At 42.4% G+C, this 14,848-nt stretch overlaps 1 protein-coding gene across 24 annotated transcripts in view; it reads left to right on the top strand.

The window, feature by feature from the left end:
- Window positions 1-14,848, top strand: part of PTK2 (protein tyrosine kinase 2) — a 266,922-nt gene that overhangs the window by 182,812 nt on the left and 69,262 nt on the right. For 11 of the 24 annotated variants that reach the window (XM_072774653.1, XM_072774650.1, XM_072774641.1 and 8 more), the window contains 5 exons: window positions 2,035-2,118; window positions 3,100-3,117; window positions 9,173-9,229; window positions 10,665-10,685; window positions 11,780-11,877. In XM_072774653.1, the coding sequence (XP_072630754.1) occupies window positions 2,035-2,118; window positions 3,100-3,117; window positions 9,173-9,229; window positions 10,665-10,685; window positions 11,780-11,877 (278 nt within the window). The remainder of the gene's footprint in view (window positions 1-2,034; window positions 2,119-3,099; window positions 3,118-9,172; window positions 9,230-10,664; window positions 10,686-11,779; window positions 11,878-14,848) is intronic. The other 13 variants (XM_072774652.1, XM_072774656.1, XM_072774646.1 and 10 more) reach the window with 5 other exon arrangements.

Genomic DNA, 14,848 nt, shown 5'->3' with positions numbered 1-14,848 from the left:
TTAGTATTGACACACCAGGTAATTTACCATTTTGTTTGTTTTCCCCCCATACTAGAACTTATAAACTGAATAAGGTAGGAGTCGGGGGACTTTTTTGCTGTAAACACAGCATCTGTATACAGTGTGTCCTGCTCACGGTAGGTGTTCAACAAATGTAGAGTCATCGTCTTGAATAAAATAATTACCTATATAAATAGAAGAAGAGTCCTAACAGCATTTTTAATGATGTAGGGTAACCTTGGTATTACTGAAGAAAAGTTAAAATTTTTTGAAACTATTTGCTTTTTAAGTCAATATAAAGAGTACTCAGCTCTGTTTAGAAAGAAAATAAATAGAATAATGGGACCAGCTAGCACTTAGGCAGTGGCTGCCCCGGGCCAGGTGCCTGGGGAATCCCTTGGGGCCTTCTCCACGGCTCTACTCAGGGAAGCCTCTGTTGCTGCCTCATTTTATAAATAAAACACAAACAAGAGCGGTTAACTTTTCCAAGGTCAAGGAATGAGTGGTGAAGCCAGCATCTCAATTCAAATACCTGTTCTTTGTATTTGTTATGTCTCTGTAATTCCACACATAGAAGATGAGTTTAAGAGCAGTAAAATGAAGTCTCTCATATTCTTTATCAAATTCACTATGTTTATATTCTGGCCCACTTACCTTCGTTTATTTTTTTCCCCCTTGAGCCATTTGAAAGCACTTGCGGGCATGGCGGGTCCCTTTACTTAGAAATGCTCCAGTGTGTATTTTCTGAGACCAAAGACGTCATCTTACATGCTCATAACATAATTACGGAAATGAGAAAATGTACTCCTGACGGAATGCTGTCACCTTCCCCACAGTCCATGTTCCTGTCTCACCCGGGCATGTCCCTGTCCTCATCCCTGCCCTCCTCCTCGGCCCCAGGCCCGGGCTCCATCCGGCCTGACAGTGCATTCAGGCTTCGCACCAGGCCCCCGTTCTTCCCCGACAACCACGGGCAGCTGATGGGGGGAGATGCAACCCTCAGTAATGGGGCTGGGGTCCTGGCCCAGCATCTGAAATATCGCCACGTGGTATGTTTCCGTTCCTCTCGCTTCTGTTCCTGACACGTTGATACCATCTGTAAGTCTCTGCCTTCGGTGGATCCGGGCCCCGCTCTCCCTGGGTCTCACCTGAAGTACTGGCCTTTCTTGACGGGACCCCCGGGAAATGCAGTTGAGTGTTGCACGTCTCCTGCGTCTTCTGTGTCACATGTTCTCACCACTGCATCTTCAAGAGCCGTATATGCCCTGTGCTGACCTCACCTTGACAGATGCCCACTGTTCCCCGTACCACACCATAATTGTTGCTTCTTGGGGCTGCTGTGTGGCGTGCTCCTGGCGGGCGAGGATGCAGCTCGTGTCCAGGGCAGAGGGGACTGGCCGTCACAGGAGTCTACAGTACGTGAGCGAGGCAGTGAGTGAGCAGATGACCCTAGTGAGTAGGGGGCTCTGCGGCCTGTGTGTTCAGACATCCCCATCACAGTTTTTATGTTTAGGTCATTTATATAGGGTATACACTTAAGGTCTGAGAGTCTGTGTCTTTGCTGATGATTTGGGAAAAAGTGCTCGTAAGACTCTTTCGCAAATCGGGATCTGCTAGGTTCTGGCAATTTTTCTTTATGGCTGAATGTTCACAGGATCCTCGAATTATTTGCTGGTCTTTGTTTATTGTCTTGTTTTGTTTTGTTTTAGTTTTGTTATTTGTAAAAATATGTGACACCTGCACTTGGCTGGCTCTGCAGAGCTGGGAAACTCATGTGTCTGGCTGCAAGTTTCAATACCTAGTGCTAATCTTTGCTAAAAGAGGAACTTGTATTTTAAAATATTAATATGATTTTTAAAACTAAAGTCAATCATAGTAAGAGATAAAGTGTGCCAATAGTCAAGTAAAAGCATCGCAATTTTGTATTTGCTTTTATACATCTGCCTTAAAATGTAACATAAGTTTTCTTTTGTATTTTTGTATGAAATAATGTGTCTCTATTTTTCTCTTTCTTCCTCTTGCCTCTTTATAAAGGAGTCAGTCCCTGCCAACATAAAGTTAAGAAAGCTAGGCGCTTTCTCCCTTTGGTCTTCTGTTCCCATGAGCCTTCTCCTACGGGTACTGCACTCGCTCGCGCCAGCTCTCACTAACCGCCGCGCCCTGGCAGCGGGCCTAACGGGACGCTTGTAGACTGTCCTGAGCAGAGTGTGCCTTAATTGGGTGTCAGCGTATGTGCTGTCTGCTGCTCAGCAGCCATACCGGGGCGACGGTTCATGTTGACCGTCTTTGGGCTGCTCTCCAAGAGAAGACTTGCCTGTTGGCTGGTTTTTAAATGCATGACAGGGCAAGGCGTGGCTTCCTGGTTTCATTTATGGGGTCTTCATGTTCTACCTCAGGGGCCAGCAGGTACCTCGTTTTCCACTGCGGGTTTCCTAAAGTGGCATGCAGCTGAACAGAGAATGGTCAGAGTGAGCCCCAGGCTGCTTTTCATGCTTTGCTGGCAGATACTCAGGGATGCCTCAGAGCAGAGGCAGCCAGGCCACTTGGATCATTTTCTGGAAAGTGGAGATTATTTGTATCATCAGAATAGGAATTTCTCCAAACACTGCATAAATTTAAGTGGAAGCTTGACTTGTACAGCTTGTGTGCTGGGCCTGGCCTGTGGCTCCATGTAATTGGACCCCATGGCTCACTGGGGGAGGCTGGCCTTCACCAGACACATTAATGACTGGTTATCTTCATTTTTATCTGACAGGACGCTTCCCTTGGAGAGGATAAAGGCTATTTCTAGCATTTAACTGCAAGAGCCTATCAGATTAATTTTGCTCAGTATGGTAGAAACCAGCTTTACAGAACTTCTGTGGAACTTTGTATGACGTGTGGATAGCTGGAAACTCAGCATAATGCCCTTACACCGAGTAAACACACTCACTACTGCAGTTGCTCTTTCCTCTTTTGAATTAGACCTGGGGGGTGATTTTTTTGTTTTCCTTGTGCTTTGACTTACTTGTCTTTTTAATAGTGTGTCTCCTTCTCTCCCCTCCCTGCCCTCCTTCCTCCCCCACCCTCCCTTTCTTTGCATGCCACCTGGATCTGCAGATGAAATTAGTGGGGACGGTAATATTTATTTTCACGTTTGTGTTACTAATAGAGTTATTTAACCGTAAAAATGGTTTAGTATTTAATGAGAGGCAAAATGTGGTTTTGATCCAGAAAAGCACGTATGAAAAAATAATGATGTGAACAAATGATCTCTTAAAAATTGTTTAGGGCTTTGCCAGTTTCTCTGTCATGTCTCAGTGGTAAATTTGAGTTGTGTATACACATAGTGAATTTTCTGGATTTCAGTATTAACACTTTAGATTTAGAACAATTGTCAAAAACAGTACTAGTCAATAAGATTAGTCGCACTTGAAAGCTTTAAATAATAGAAGTCCATAGAGCATTTCCCAAGGACTGTGTATATATACATACACATACATACATGTATATATATATCATAATTCTTAGCTTGAGAGTAGATAACAGAAAGGAAGGAATGAAAAGTGATTTTTAAGAATCATACAAACTAGAGAAATATCAGCAACAGTGATAATGACTGTTCTTCAAGCAGTCGAGGGTAGTACTTAAAAAACTAGAAATTTGAAAGTCAGGTATTGTGTTTTATGTTCCCTGCTTCATGTGCTGCCTGCATGGAACTTCATACTCTTTACACTAAACTCAAATTACAGGGAATAGCATTTTTCCTCATGATCACATGAGAGAGTGCTTTTACTGAAGGTTTCAGCTGTGTCATCTTCGTGGTAGGACTGATAACTCGAGTAGTGAAGGATCTTAACTAAACACGACTTTGAGAAAGCATGTCTGTTCCAGGGACTGACAGCATGCAGATCCAGTCCTTGGTACTTACAGTTAGTTAGCAGTCACTGCTGGCGCGGAGCCCCCTGTGCACAGGCGCTTGGTGTGTGACTCCAGCATTGTCCTCTCTGCAGAGCCCAAGGGGGGCCTAAGGAGCACAGGGTGGACGCTCCAGCCTCATGCTCCCCTACTGCCCCATCATGTCACCAGCAGCCTGGTTGAAATTGCTTCATCTCATGTGTCTTCATCCGTAAAAGGCCTCAGCGGTTGTTGTGAGGATTACTGTAAAAGCATGAGAATTGGAACAAGTGTTTATAAACATGAGCTTATTCCCACATTCTATGTGATAAAATCATTTTCCTCACATTTGACTTTCCCAGTTCTAGCAATCAGTTGGGGCAAGTATTTCTGCTCCCATTTTACAGATGAGTAAGATGGACTTCAGGGCTTTAGTCACTTGGTCTAGGTCAGGAGGCCACACACTGAGGCCCATGGGCAAAATACAGCCTGCCTCTTTCCAATTGCCCCTGGAGCACAGGATTATTATTACTTTTTCTAATGATTGGGGAAAAATAAAAAAAAAAAATAGTATTTGTGGCATCAGAACTGCATGAAATTCACATTTCAGGGTCCACAGGTAAGACTTTATTGCAGCACAGCCACAGCCATTGTGGTAGAGGGCTGCCTACCTGCTGGCCCGCAGCAGCAGGGTTGGACAGTTGCAGCAGACACTGACCAGCGGAGTCTAAGAGACACGCTGTCTACCCTGGGACAGGGGAGAGCAGCCGACCCTGGGCTGGGTCATAGAGCCGTGGATACAAAAGAGCACAGAGGAGCCCTTCCCGGCTTCCAGGAGAGAACTCTTCCCTGCTTTCCGGGGCTCTGTGCTAGCAGCCCCTGTCCATCATGCAGGTGGAACAGGAAGCCGGGCCATGGGCCAGCCCCGCTGAATTGCCCGAGTTGTCTTGTCCACAGAGATGTGACTCTGTGGGATTGGTGTCCCGTTCTGACTTCCCGAGAGCAGCAAGGGGCGGCGGCCAGGGGAACGAGTTTTCAGAATTACAAGTGTCCAAGCCATGGCCCAAGCACCACAAGGGGAAAGGAGACCGTTTTCCGCCAGGCGGTTGGAGGAGGTGCCCCTGAAGCACCCTGTCTACCCCCTCTCCCATGGACGGTGAGCACATGGTCTGCACTGGACAAATTTGTGACCCTGAAGGCTCTTGTGCTGTTGCACCGACATGTACGCCTCGGGCTCCAAAGGCGTCAGACTGCGTGACAGAGCATGAGGCTTGGACGCTGTGCAGCCGTGTCCTTGTTTTCAGTAGCAGCTTGACTCCACCTGTTCACCTTGCTCTAAGAGGAGAACTTCATTCTTTTCTCCCCTAAGTTCTGAGCTGTCACTGTCCTCTTTATGTGTCTTCCTCTCATTTTTATTTTACTACATATTGTGATACCCAGCCTTTCAAATTATTATGTTGTACAAGGTTTTAGGAGTCTCCATTTTTAAAAATGTTTGTTTTGAAATATTTAATTCATGGAAATAGTCTCCCAAATACACAGGTCCCCATCCTTTGAACATTCCTGGAGCCAAACTGTGCTCATGTTGGAAGGTGGGGAGATCCCCCAAATATCCTAGAGGAATATTCCATAGTTTCATAGCATAGGGTACATGGTCTCACAAAAGTCCCCAGGGGCTTTTTGGTGGAGCGTGCAACTCTTGATCTGGGGGTTGGAGTTCAAGTTCCACATTAGGTGTAGAGATTACTTTAAAAACTTTAAAAGATATATAAAATTCCCTATAAACGTTGTGGAAGATAATAAAGGATGAGGCCCGGGACAGCACAGCCCAGGCTCTGTGCCTGAGCACTGCTGTGAGTAGCAGCCTGCCACCGATTGGCTTTGGGACCTTGAGGAACTGACTTGTGCCCTGGGAGCCCCAGCCTCCTGTCTGTGAAGTGGGACGATGCTAGCAGTACCCACTCCCTGGATCAGCGTTAACAGTTTCTAATAGCGTCTGCAGTGTGGTGAGCTCAGGAATGCTGCCATCATCGTCAGTAGGCAGATCTGGCTTTCCTTATTGGTGCTCAGATCTTCAACTTGTTTCCTTTCTTTATGTTTGTTTTCCTTGTATCATTGTTTGGGGAGACCTGGCAAGTTCAAGTCAGGCTCCAATTTTTCAGGGGCCCTTAAGTGTGTAAAAATGCCTCTTGTATCAGTATCATATCCTGTAATGCTAAAAACCGGGTAAGGAAAATAGAACCAAGTCAATATCAAGCATTCTTGGGGAAATATGCCACGTATTACAACCTGAAAGCTCCTATGTAGAGATTACGATGAAACTTCTATAGGTCTGTGTGCCTTCAACAGCAGTGACTCTGTTCCTTAGGAACCAGCTCAGAGGCCACTAGTACCGTTCACTGCAGCGAAAAGTCTCTAGTCATGGTACAGCTCAGTACACATATCTACACCTTGGTGTCAGCCTGAGTGATTCCCAGATAGCTTTCCAATCCAAAGAGAGGAAGGAATTACAGGCTCTTTTGTGATTGTGTCAATTAATTAAGGTATCTGCAACTTGATTTTTCCCAAATCAATTTTGTATGCTAGCCTGATGTATATCAGCCATTTAATTTTTATGGCTTCAGAATATTTTCAGAGGTTAGTATTTCTAGTGAGGCTGTTCTAAAAAGAGACAGTCTCAGAAGCCATTGCAGTCAAACCAGGAGGGCCAACTGAGAGTCTCAGCAGTCAGGAACCCCTCTGCTGCCAGATTCTTCCCTGAGAGCACTCAGAAGAAGCAAAACCACACGGATATATCATGCACAGGTCCACACCTCGACTTTGTATGTATCTCCTGTAATCCTCATAACAACCCTGCAAGGTGGATGTGTTCCCATTTTACACACGAGGGCACAGCTACAGCAGACAGGTGAGATGACCTCGCGGGGTGGAGCAGGGTATGTGCCCGTCCTGGGCGCTGCAGCTCCACCCCGTATGGTCTGCAGGACCCTGCATGGACCACATACTTCTTTGCCTCAGCTTTAGTCTGCTCACTGTGTGGTCGCAGTGAAGTCGTCCTCTCTTCAGCAAGTACGTGCCTCACCCCTTCTGTGTGCCAGGCACCATGTTGGGTGCTGAGATGAGTGGTAAGATGCACGAGGGCTCTGCTCCCCTGGTCTCTCTGTGTGGAGCGGGCAGACAGTTGACAAGGAACAAGAGGACTGCCAGCTGGTTGGTAGTGATGGCACTGAGGAAAGTAAGCCGGGCAGCATAACTAAGAGTGAGGAGGGTCAGGGGCAGGTTAGTTTGAGGCAGGTCTCTGGCTGGATGACGCTTCAGCTGACACCAGAATTGGCTGGGCCAGCATGAGCTCTACCATGGGGTAAGTCCTGGGTGAGAGGCCTACTCTGATATCGTTGGCAGCTTTGTGCCCTTCTCCGTCAGGCAGGCAGTGACCCCCCAGCCACGAAAGGAATCATGCCAGGGGGGTTGATGGATCTGTGGCGTCTCCTTAGTAGAGCAAAGGGCCAGGTGCAAGGATCCCTGAAACACTTCTGGTAATGGGGCAGCAAGGGAAGCAGAGTCTGGGGTCTGGCACCTGTCACCGCCCAGATCCTGCTACCCCCGGGGCCACCTACTGTGTTCGGCCTCTACAGGTGTGTGCTTTGTAGGAAAGAAAGCAGTGAGGGTAGAGCCTGTCGTTGGTGGAAATTCTGCCTTAGTTAGCTTCCTGAGGGAAGGGCACAAATCACAGAACAAAGAGGGAAAACAATCCCCAGATGCCATGTGTGTGACGTGTTGCTTCTCTTGTCTCAGCTACTCGTGTAGATTCCTCCCCTGCGTGGTCCTTTTTCTTAAAGTGCCTTAGAAGCTCCCTTCTGTCCCCAAATATCATCTCCCACTGTCCTTCATTAAGCCAGCCTACACAAAAACAAAGCTGCAGGCCGAGGACATGCCAGCGCACTGAGAACAGGGTAAGAGGGAGCAGTAAAGAAAGAAAAGAATGTAAAGGTTTTTTAATCCTGTAAGTAGTGTTACTGGTAACATGTAAGAACCATACAGATTATCCACCTCTCAGTAGGATTTAGGAATAGTTTACATTTACTAAATGCTTTAAGGAGAATTGATTTATTGATGTTGCACTCTGCTAGCTGAATTTTTTTTTTTTTTTTACTTTAATCACTTTTAATTAAGAACTGAATTCTTCCAGGAACTGTGAGGTCTGATCTCAGTCATTACCATAGCAATATGTGGAATGATTGATCTCCTAAAGAACGTAGACTGTGTGTATTCTCTCTTTTCTATAATTTTCATATCTGAATGAAGTAGTCATGGCAGCACAAAGGAAAGAACACTTAGTTTTTAGTTTCTCTGGGGTTAAAGGTAGATGCTTGGTCAGATTTTCTCTTTGAAGAGCTCTCCTCAAAGATAATTCAGGAAGTGCTGCCCCTCCTTCCCTGGCCCAGCAGCTTACATACATCCTCAGGCTGGAGCAGCTAAAGCTTTTCCTCTTTACAGAAAGAGGAAAATGGGCAAGGCTTAAGTCAGCATAATTGTTGTCCAAGTGAGGGCTGTTTCCTTCAGATGAGTTTTCCCCGTTGATACGGAGGTGGGTTTCTAAGTCACTGTATTACTGAGAGGAGTAGTGGAAACACTGCAGCTCCTTGACATCATCTCAAAGAAGCCTCCTTTTACTATGCCGCCTCTTCCCATTCCATTCTTTCTGCTAGACCTTTTACTCTTCTGACATTAGCCTGTACGCTTCAACTACCTGAGCATAGTGTGACAGGAGATGCCTTCCTGGGTTCCTTCCACCCGGAACAAATGAAACATGTTACTCAGTTAATCGCCTCAGCAGTCAGACTATCACTTTTGTTTTCCAAGAGGCCAGCGTTCAGATTCTGCTGTAGAGTCTACTTATGAATAATGTCAGATTCTCGGTTTTTGAGATACCAGTCTCGTTTGGAGAGCTCCTGGGAGACGGCAGTGTGGCCTTAAACACGTATTTGGTGTAGTTGAGGGAGAGTTTTGCAGTTGGTACATAGTTGCTCCCTGTCTTTCCGTTCTGCACAAGGGCTTTCTGTGCCAGCTCTTTGCTCCCTGAGAAACAAGTCTGTGTGTTATAACAGACTGCACCATGATGTCACTTTATTTCCATAAATGATTCATGTGTGAGCAAAAATTGAGTAATAGTGTTTTAAGAATATGTCGGCATAGTAGGAGATTTAGGCAGATCATTTTGCCTTTTCTAATTATATTAAAGGCCAGGAGGTCAAATATTTAACCTTTTCCAACATATCTGCTTCCTTTCCTACAGAAACAGATGATTATGCTGAGATTATAGATGAAGAAGATACCTACACCATGCCGTCAAGTAAGTAGGCTTCTGGTTTTATTCTTCAGATTTGACAGTATTTAACTTTTCAATATCTCACATTTAAATTTTAGTTATTGTTTTCTTAGAACTCTCTTTAATAGCTCACTGAGTGCATGACAGAAATATTCTCTTCAACCTTTAGAATCCTATTTTGTATTCGGCTAGTCTCAGGTCAGAAGCATTCGGCTAGTCTCAGGTCAGAAGCCTAAAAGTTCAAGTATCTATAGTAAGTTCTGCTTAGTTACAGGTTTTCCGTAATCTTGTGTCCTGGCTCTAGGATGATACAATGGTTATTGATTACAGAATATCCTCTCTGTAGATGATTTTTTTGTTTAAAGTTAAATACATATACACACCTATATATTCACTTCAAAGAAATACTCATATTCACTTCATTGCATTTCAGTTAATTGTGTTCCGTCAGCATTCTCCTTCTCTCTGTTGTGTGTTGCTTCTTGATTTCAGAGAACCTGGAAGCCAGATTTCATGTTGGAGGATACAGCCCCAGATCTTGAATTGGAAACACACTTGAAATTTCACTCACATTAAAGAAAATGTTTTAGGGGCACTTGGCTGGCTCAATCATTAGAGTGTGTGACTCTTGATCTGAGTTGAGAGTTCAGTCCCCACGTGTGGCATAAAATTTACTTAAAAATTTTTTTTTTTAATTTTAAAAAACGTTTTTTTTTTTGTTTTTTTGTTTAAAAAAAAAACAGTTAACTATATCTTTTAAAGAAGCTCAATTATGATCCTACCTTACAGCCCCAGAGGCCTTAATAATTTAATATCTGATGTCCTGATTTCAATAGAGCCATACATATTTGTAAAATAAATGTTTCAGGGACTTTATTTACCCTGTTTGAATTTTAAAAGATGCTATTTTAAAAGATGCTCTCATTTGGATTAATGGTACATGTTGAAGAGGCATTACCAACATTAGGCCTGCATCATCCCAGGTGCACTCTGAATCCCCTTATAAGAGCTCTTGTATTAGAGTGGTTCAAAACAGAAGGAAGAGCTGAAACATGCATTTTGACTTGCAGTAGCAACATGGAAAGATGTTTAAATTTAGGTTAGCCTTTGAGTCCCTTACACATTCCTACAGAGAATCCAAATTTGTATTTGTGTACTTTCATTCAGTGTTGAGTAGTAAGGTCCAGACCCCACAAAAATGAGTTCTCATGCAAGAATTTACGAAATGGAGATTAATAATCATTGTTGACATCACATCGAGTTAATTTGAGGAGATTCAGAGTTTGCTTGTGTCTAGTCCTCTTTTTTTTTTTTTTTTTTTAAACTGATGTTTGTGGTTAAAATATGTAGCAAAGTAAATGTTGAAATGTATTCTCGGAATTTGTTGTTGTTAACCTAATTGCTATTAGTTATTTCTAAGCAAGGTCTTCAATTTTTTTCTCCCTTAATTGCAATACAGAAAGCTATGGAATAGATGAAGGTAACAGGATTCCTTTAAAATAACTGCATTTGCTTGCAATTGCAACCTATGGAATGATGTGGGATGTTTCAGTTTTCAGTAACTTTATCTTTAAACTACTTTCCATTGGTTTATTCATGCTGTTAAACCAATGGAACTACTAGCTAAAGTGATTTTAAAGAGGAAAAGAACTATCTAAAATTGGGTTGGGTTTTCTGTGCAGTTTATAATTTGATAAGCCAGGGGGTGAGTTTTTAAATATTTGGCTATGGTTTTATTCCATTGGCAGCTACACTAATGGAATGCACACAGTGTGGGTTGTGCAGACAGGCTTCCCTGCTGGAGAGAATCAAAATACTAAGCAGTTAATTGGATTAGAACCAATTGACAAGGTTTCTAGTGGGTATCTTATTTCCATGTGCCTCAACAGCCTACTAAATAATTGGTTTTGTGTAAAATCACAATGACTTAATATATTAATTTGAGGCAAATGCTCTGAAAAATATAAAATATTCGTAATTTATAATGTGATATGTTCAACCTTGATTCCAAGTCACCTGATTTTGAAATTAGTTTTTAGAAGTGACCTCTTTAAACTCTTTTAGCTCCATGAATAATATAGATAGGATCGTCAGAAAGTGGAAAACTCTTAAACTTTTAAAACGTAAAGTTTCTCATGACAGTTTTTCTGTTGCCTCCCGATTTTCAAACTTCAGTTATTCATTAAATAATTGCTTTAAATAACTGTGATTTTTAGCCTTTCATATATTAATACCTAAACTAATAGCACTGATTACCTAAGCATATAATTTACTACTTGGAGAAACTATCTAGAAAACTATCAGACAGATATAAACTAAATCAACATTAAAAAAATGTGAAAAAAATCTACCTTTAATAGAACTCACATGGTTTTGGTAGTTCATGTGATGCTGTAACAGTTTATGTAATTCCTTTTAAAACAGTGTTTAAGAGAATTCCACTCTATGTAAAGCATTTTCATAGAATTATGTGCCACCAGTGCAATTGGTACTCATGGATGATAATGAAACGAAATGTGTCAGGTGTCGTTTCTACATTTGGAATGTTGTACTTACATATATCCTGTTTTGCAGCCAGGGATTATGAGATTCAGAGAGAAAGAATCGAGCTTGGACGCTGCATCGGGGAAGGCCAGTTTGGAGATGTCCATCAAGGCGTCTATATGAGCCCAGTAAGTCCTCCATGGTGACCAGGATTTGGCATTCCTTTGACCCTTGCCTCTTGTTTGTCTTCATGAGTCCTCGGTTCTTTGCACATGTCTTTTACAAAGCTCGTCATACATATCAACCTACTTGGTATATTCAGAAACAGGAAAATGGCACACTTAGCTCTCAGAGGGCTGGGTCGGCCCATTGATTTTACTCTTCTTGCAGCCTCTCTCCTCAGTAGATTCCACAATGATTGTCCATTGCACGGAGTTGACAGATAGATGACCAGCATTGACAGCAGCTGGCCAGTATTCCCAGCTGGCCAGTATTCCCAAGTTAATGTTCTCAAGGGAAGAACATTAATTTACCCCACACTGTCCTCCAAAAGGGATCAACAAATTTTTAAAATTAAAAAAAATTTTTTTAATTATTTCTTTAATAATAGTTTTATTGAGGTATAAATCACATACCATAAAATTTACTTTTTTAAAATGTACAATTGAGTGGTTTTTTAATATATTGATAGAGTTGTATATCCACCACCACAATCCACCCTAGCACATTTTCTTTGCCCCAGAAAGAAGAAAGAAAGAAGAAGAAAGAAGCCCCCACATCCCTTAGCATTCACTCCCATTCCACCTTACCTCCAGCTCCTGGCAGCCACTCGTCTGCTTTCTGCTTCTGTAGATTAGCCTGTTCTGGATGTTTCATGTAAATGGGCTCATATGATATATGGCCTTTTGTGATGGACTTTCAGTTAACATGTTTTCAGGAGTCATCCATGTTGTAGTGTGTATCAGGGCTTCATTTCTTTTCATTGCTAAATAACATTCGATTGTATGGATAGACCACTTTTTGTCTGTTTTTCAGTTGATGGTCATTTGGGTTGTTACCATGTCTTAGCTGTTACAAATAATACCTCTGTGAACACTCTTGTACAGGTTTGTGTGTGAATAGTTTCCAGTTCTCTTGAGTAGATATCTGGGAGTGGAATTGCTGGGCCACATGGTAACTGCTCTTTGACTGACTGCTGAACTGTCTCCAAAGAAGCTGTGACATTTCTATTCCTAGCAGCAGTGTATAAAGAGTGCCCATTTCTCTGCATCCCTACCAACACTGGTTATTGTATCTATTTTTATTAGATCAGTAATTTTAAAACATTTTAAAATAATAGTACAGAGGCACCTGGGTGGCTCAGTTGGCTAAATGTCCAACTTTTTTTTTTTTTTTTTAAGATTTTATTTATATTGGGATGCCTACGTGGCTCAGTGGTTGAGCGCCCGCCTTCGGTCCAGGGTGTGATCCTGGAGTCCCAGGATCGAGTCCCACATAGGCCTCCCTACATGGAGCCTGCTTCTCTCTCTGCCTGTGTTTCTGCCTTTCTCTGTCTCTCTCTGTCTCTCGTGAATAAACTCTAAAACAAATAAAAAAGATTTTATTTATTCATGAGAGACACACAGAGAGAGGCAGAGACATAGGCAGAAGGAGAAGCCGGCTCCCCACAGGAACCCTGAACTCCGTCCCAGGACCATGGGATCACAACCTGAGCCAAAGGCAGATGTTCAACCACTGAGCTACACAGGTGCCCCTAAATGTTTAACTCTTGATTTTAGGTCTTGATCTCAGGGCTGTGGGTCCTAGCCCCACGTTGGGCCTCCATGCTAGGTGTGAAGCCTACTTTTAAAAAAAGAGAGAAAATAAGAGTACATACTTGCTCAAGAAACTTTTTAAAGAGGTGTACACAGATGGTGCTAATAAAGGTACACAGACTATCCCTATCTTAACGATGGTTGTATATAAGGGTGGTTCAACTTAACAGTTTTTTTACTTTATGTGTTACATTTGGTAGGTATATTATGCACACTTTCAACTTAGGATGTTTTCAACTTATGATGGGTTTATCAGGACGTAACTCCCATCTTCAGTCAATGAAGGTCTGTAATAACACAGATGATTGACCTTTTGTGTGACCCCTGCTTTGGAAACTGCAAATGGCATTTTCCCCAGTAATTCCATACCTGTCAGTTTTTCATATCCTTTGTACATGCACAGGTGACATAGTGATTACTAGTTCCATTATTTTTGGAACTAGAGAGCTAAAAGAGTTTTTTTTTGTTTTGTTTTTTGTTTTTGTCAGGAACAATGGACAATTGCCATCATGTCCCTAAACAAATGAGAGGTTTCATTTTTTTAAACTTCAGTTTTGAAAGCCTTTACCTTTTTTTTTTTTTTTTTTGAAAGCCTTTACCTTTGTACTTACATACAACTCTGTCATTTATTATGTATTTCTAGCTGTTAACTCCTCTTCCAGTTGTTGTTTTTTTTTTTTTTTGGGGGGGTGATGTTTGTTGTTTTTTGTTTTTTGTTTTTACAATATCTGTATTATCTTCGTAATTCTCGTAACTTTGTTCTTTGAGGCAAAATGCAGTAGAAAGAGCCCTGGATCTAAAATTACTCAAAGACCAACTAACTTTTTGACTTGGCTACACCCAGCTGAGATGTGGGGGAGGTGAAGTTTCCTGACTGAATTACTCCATTTGAACTCAGTCATCTCTGAGCTCCCTGCAGTCCATAGATTGTTGATCGGCAAACATTCTGAAGTTGCCACAGTAGAACGACTTAATAAGACCACACAGATAATGGCAGGGTTAGTGGGCTTTATTTCATGCTTTTTTTTTTTTTAAGATTTATTTATTTATTCATGAGAGACACAGACTGAGAAAGAGAGGCAGAGGGAGAAGCAGGCTCCTCACAGGGAGCCTGATGCAGGACTCGATCCTGGATCCTTGGATCACGACCTGAGCCAAAGCAGGTGCCCAACTGCTGAGCCACCCAGGCGTCCCTATTTCATGTGTTTTTAAAATAACTAACCCATTTTAGTTGTGAAAATACAAGAGAACAATTTTTTTAATATCCATTGTCTAATGTTTATTAAATATTTGTTGAATGAATCCCAAACACAAGAAAAATACCAGGGTTCACACTTTTTTTGTT

The sequence above is a fragment of the Canis lupus genome, chromosome 14, assembly GCF_048164855.1.
Source record: "Canis lupus baileyi chromosome 14, mCanLup2.hap1, whole genome shotgun sequence".
In the NCBI taxonomy this organism is placed as follows: domain Eukaryota; kingdom Metazoa; phylum Chordata; class Mammalia; order Carnivora; family Canidae; genus Canis; species Canis lupus.
The sequence above is the reverse complement of the archived record's forward strand: the minus strand, read 5'-3'. Positions and strand labels throughout refer to the sequence as shown.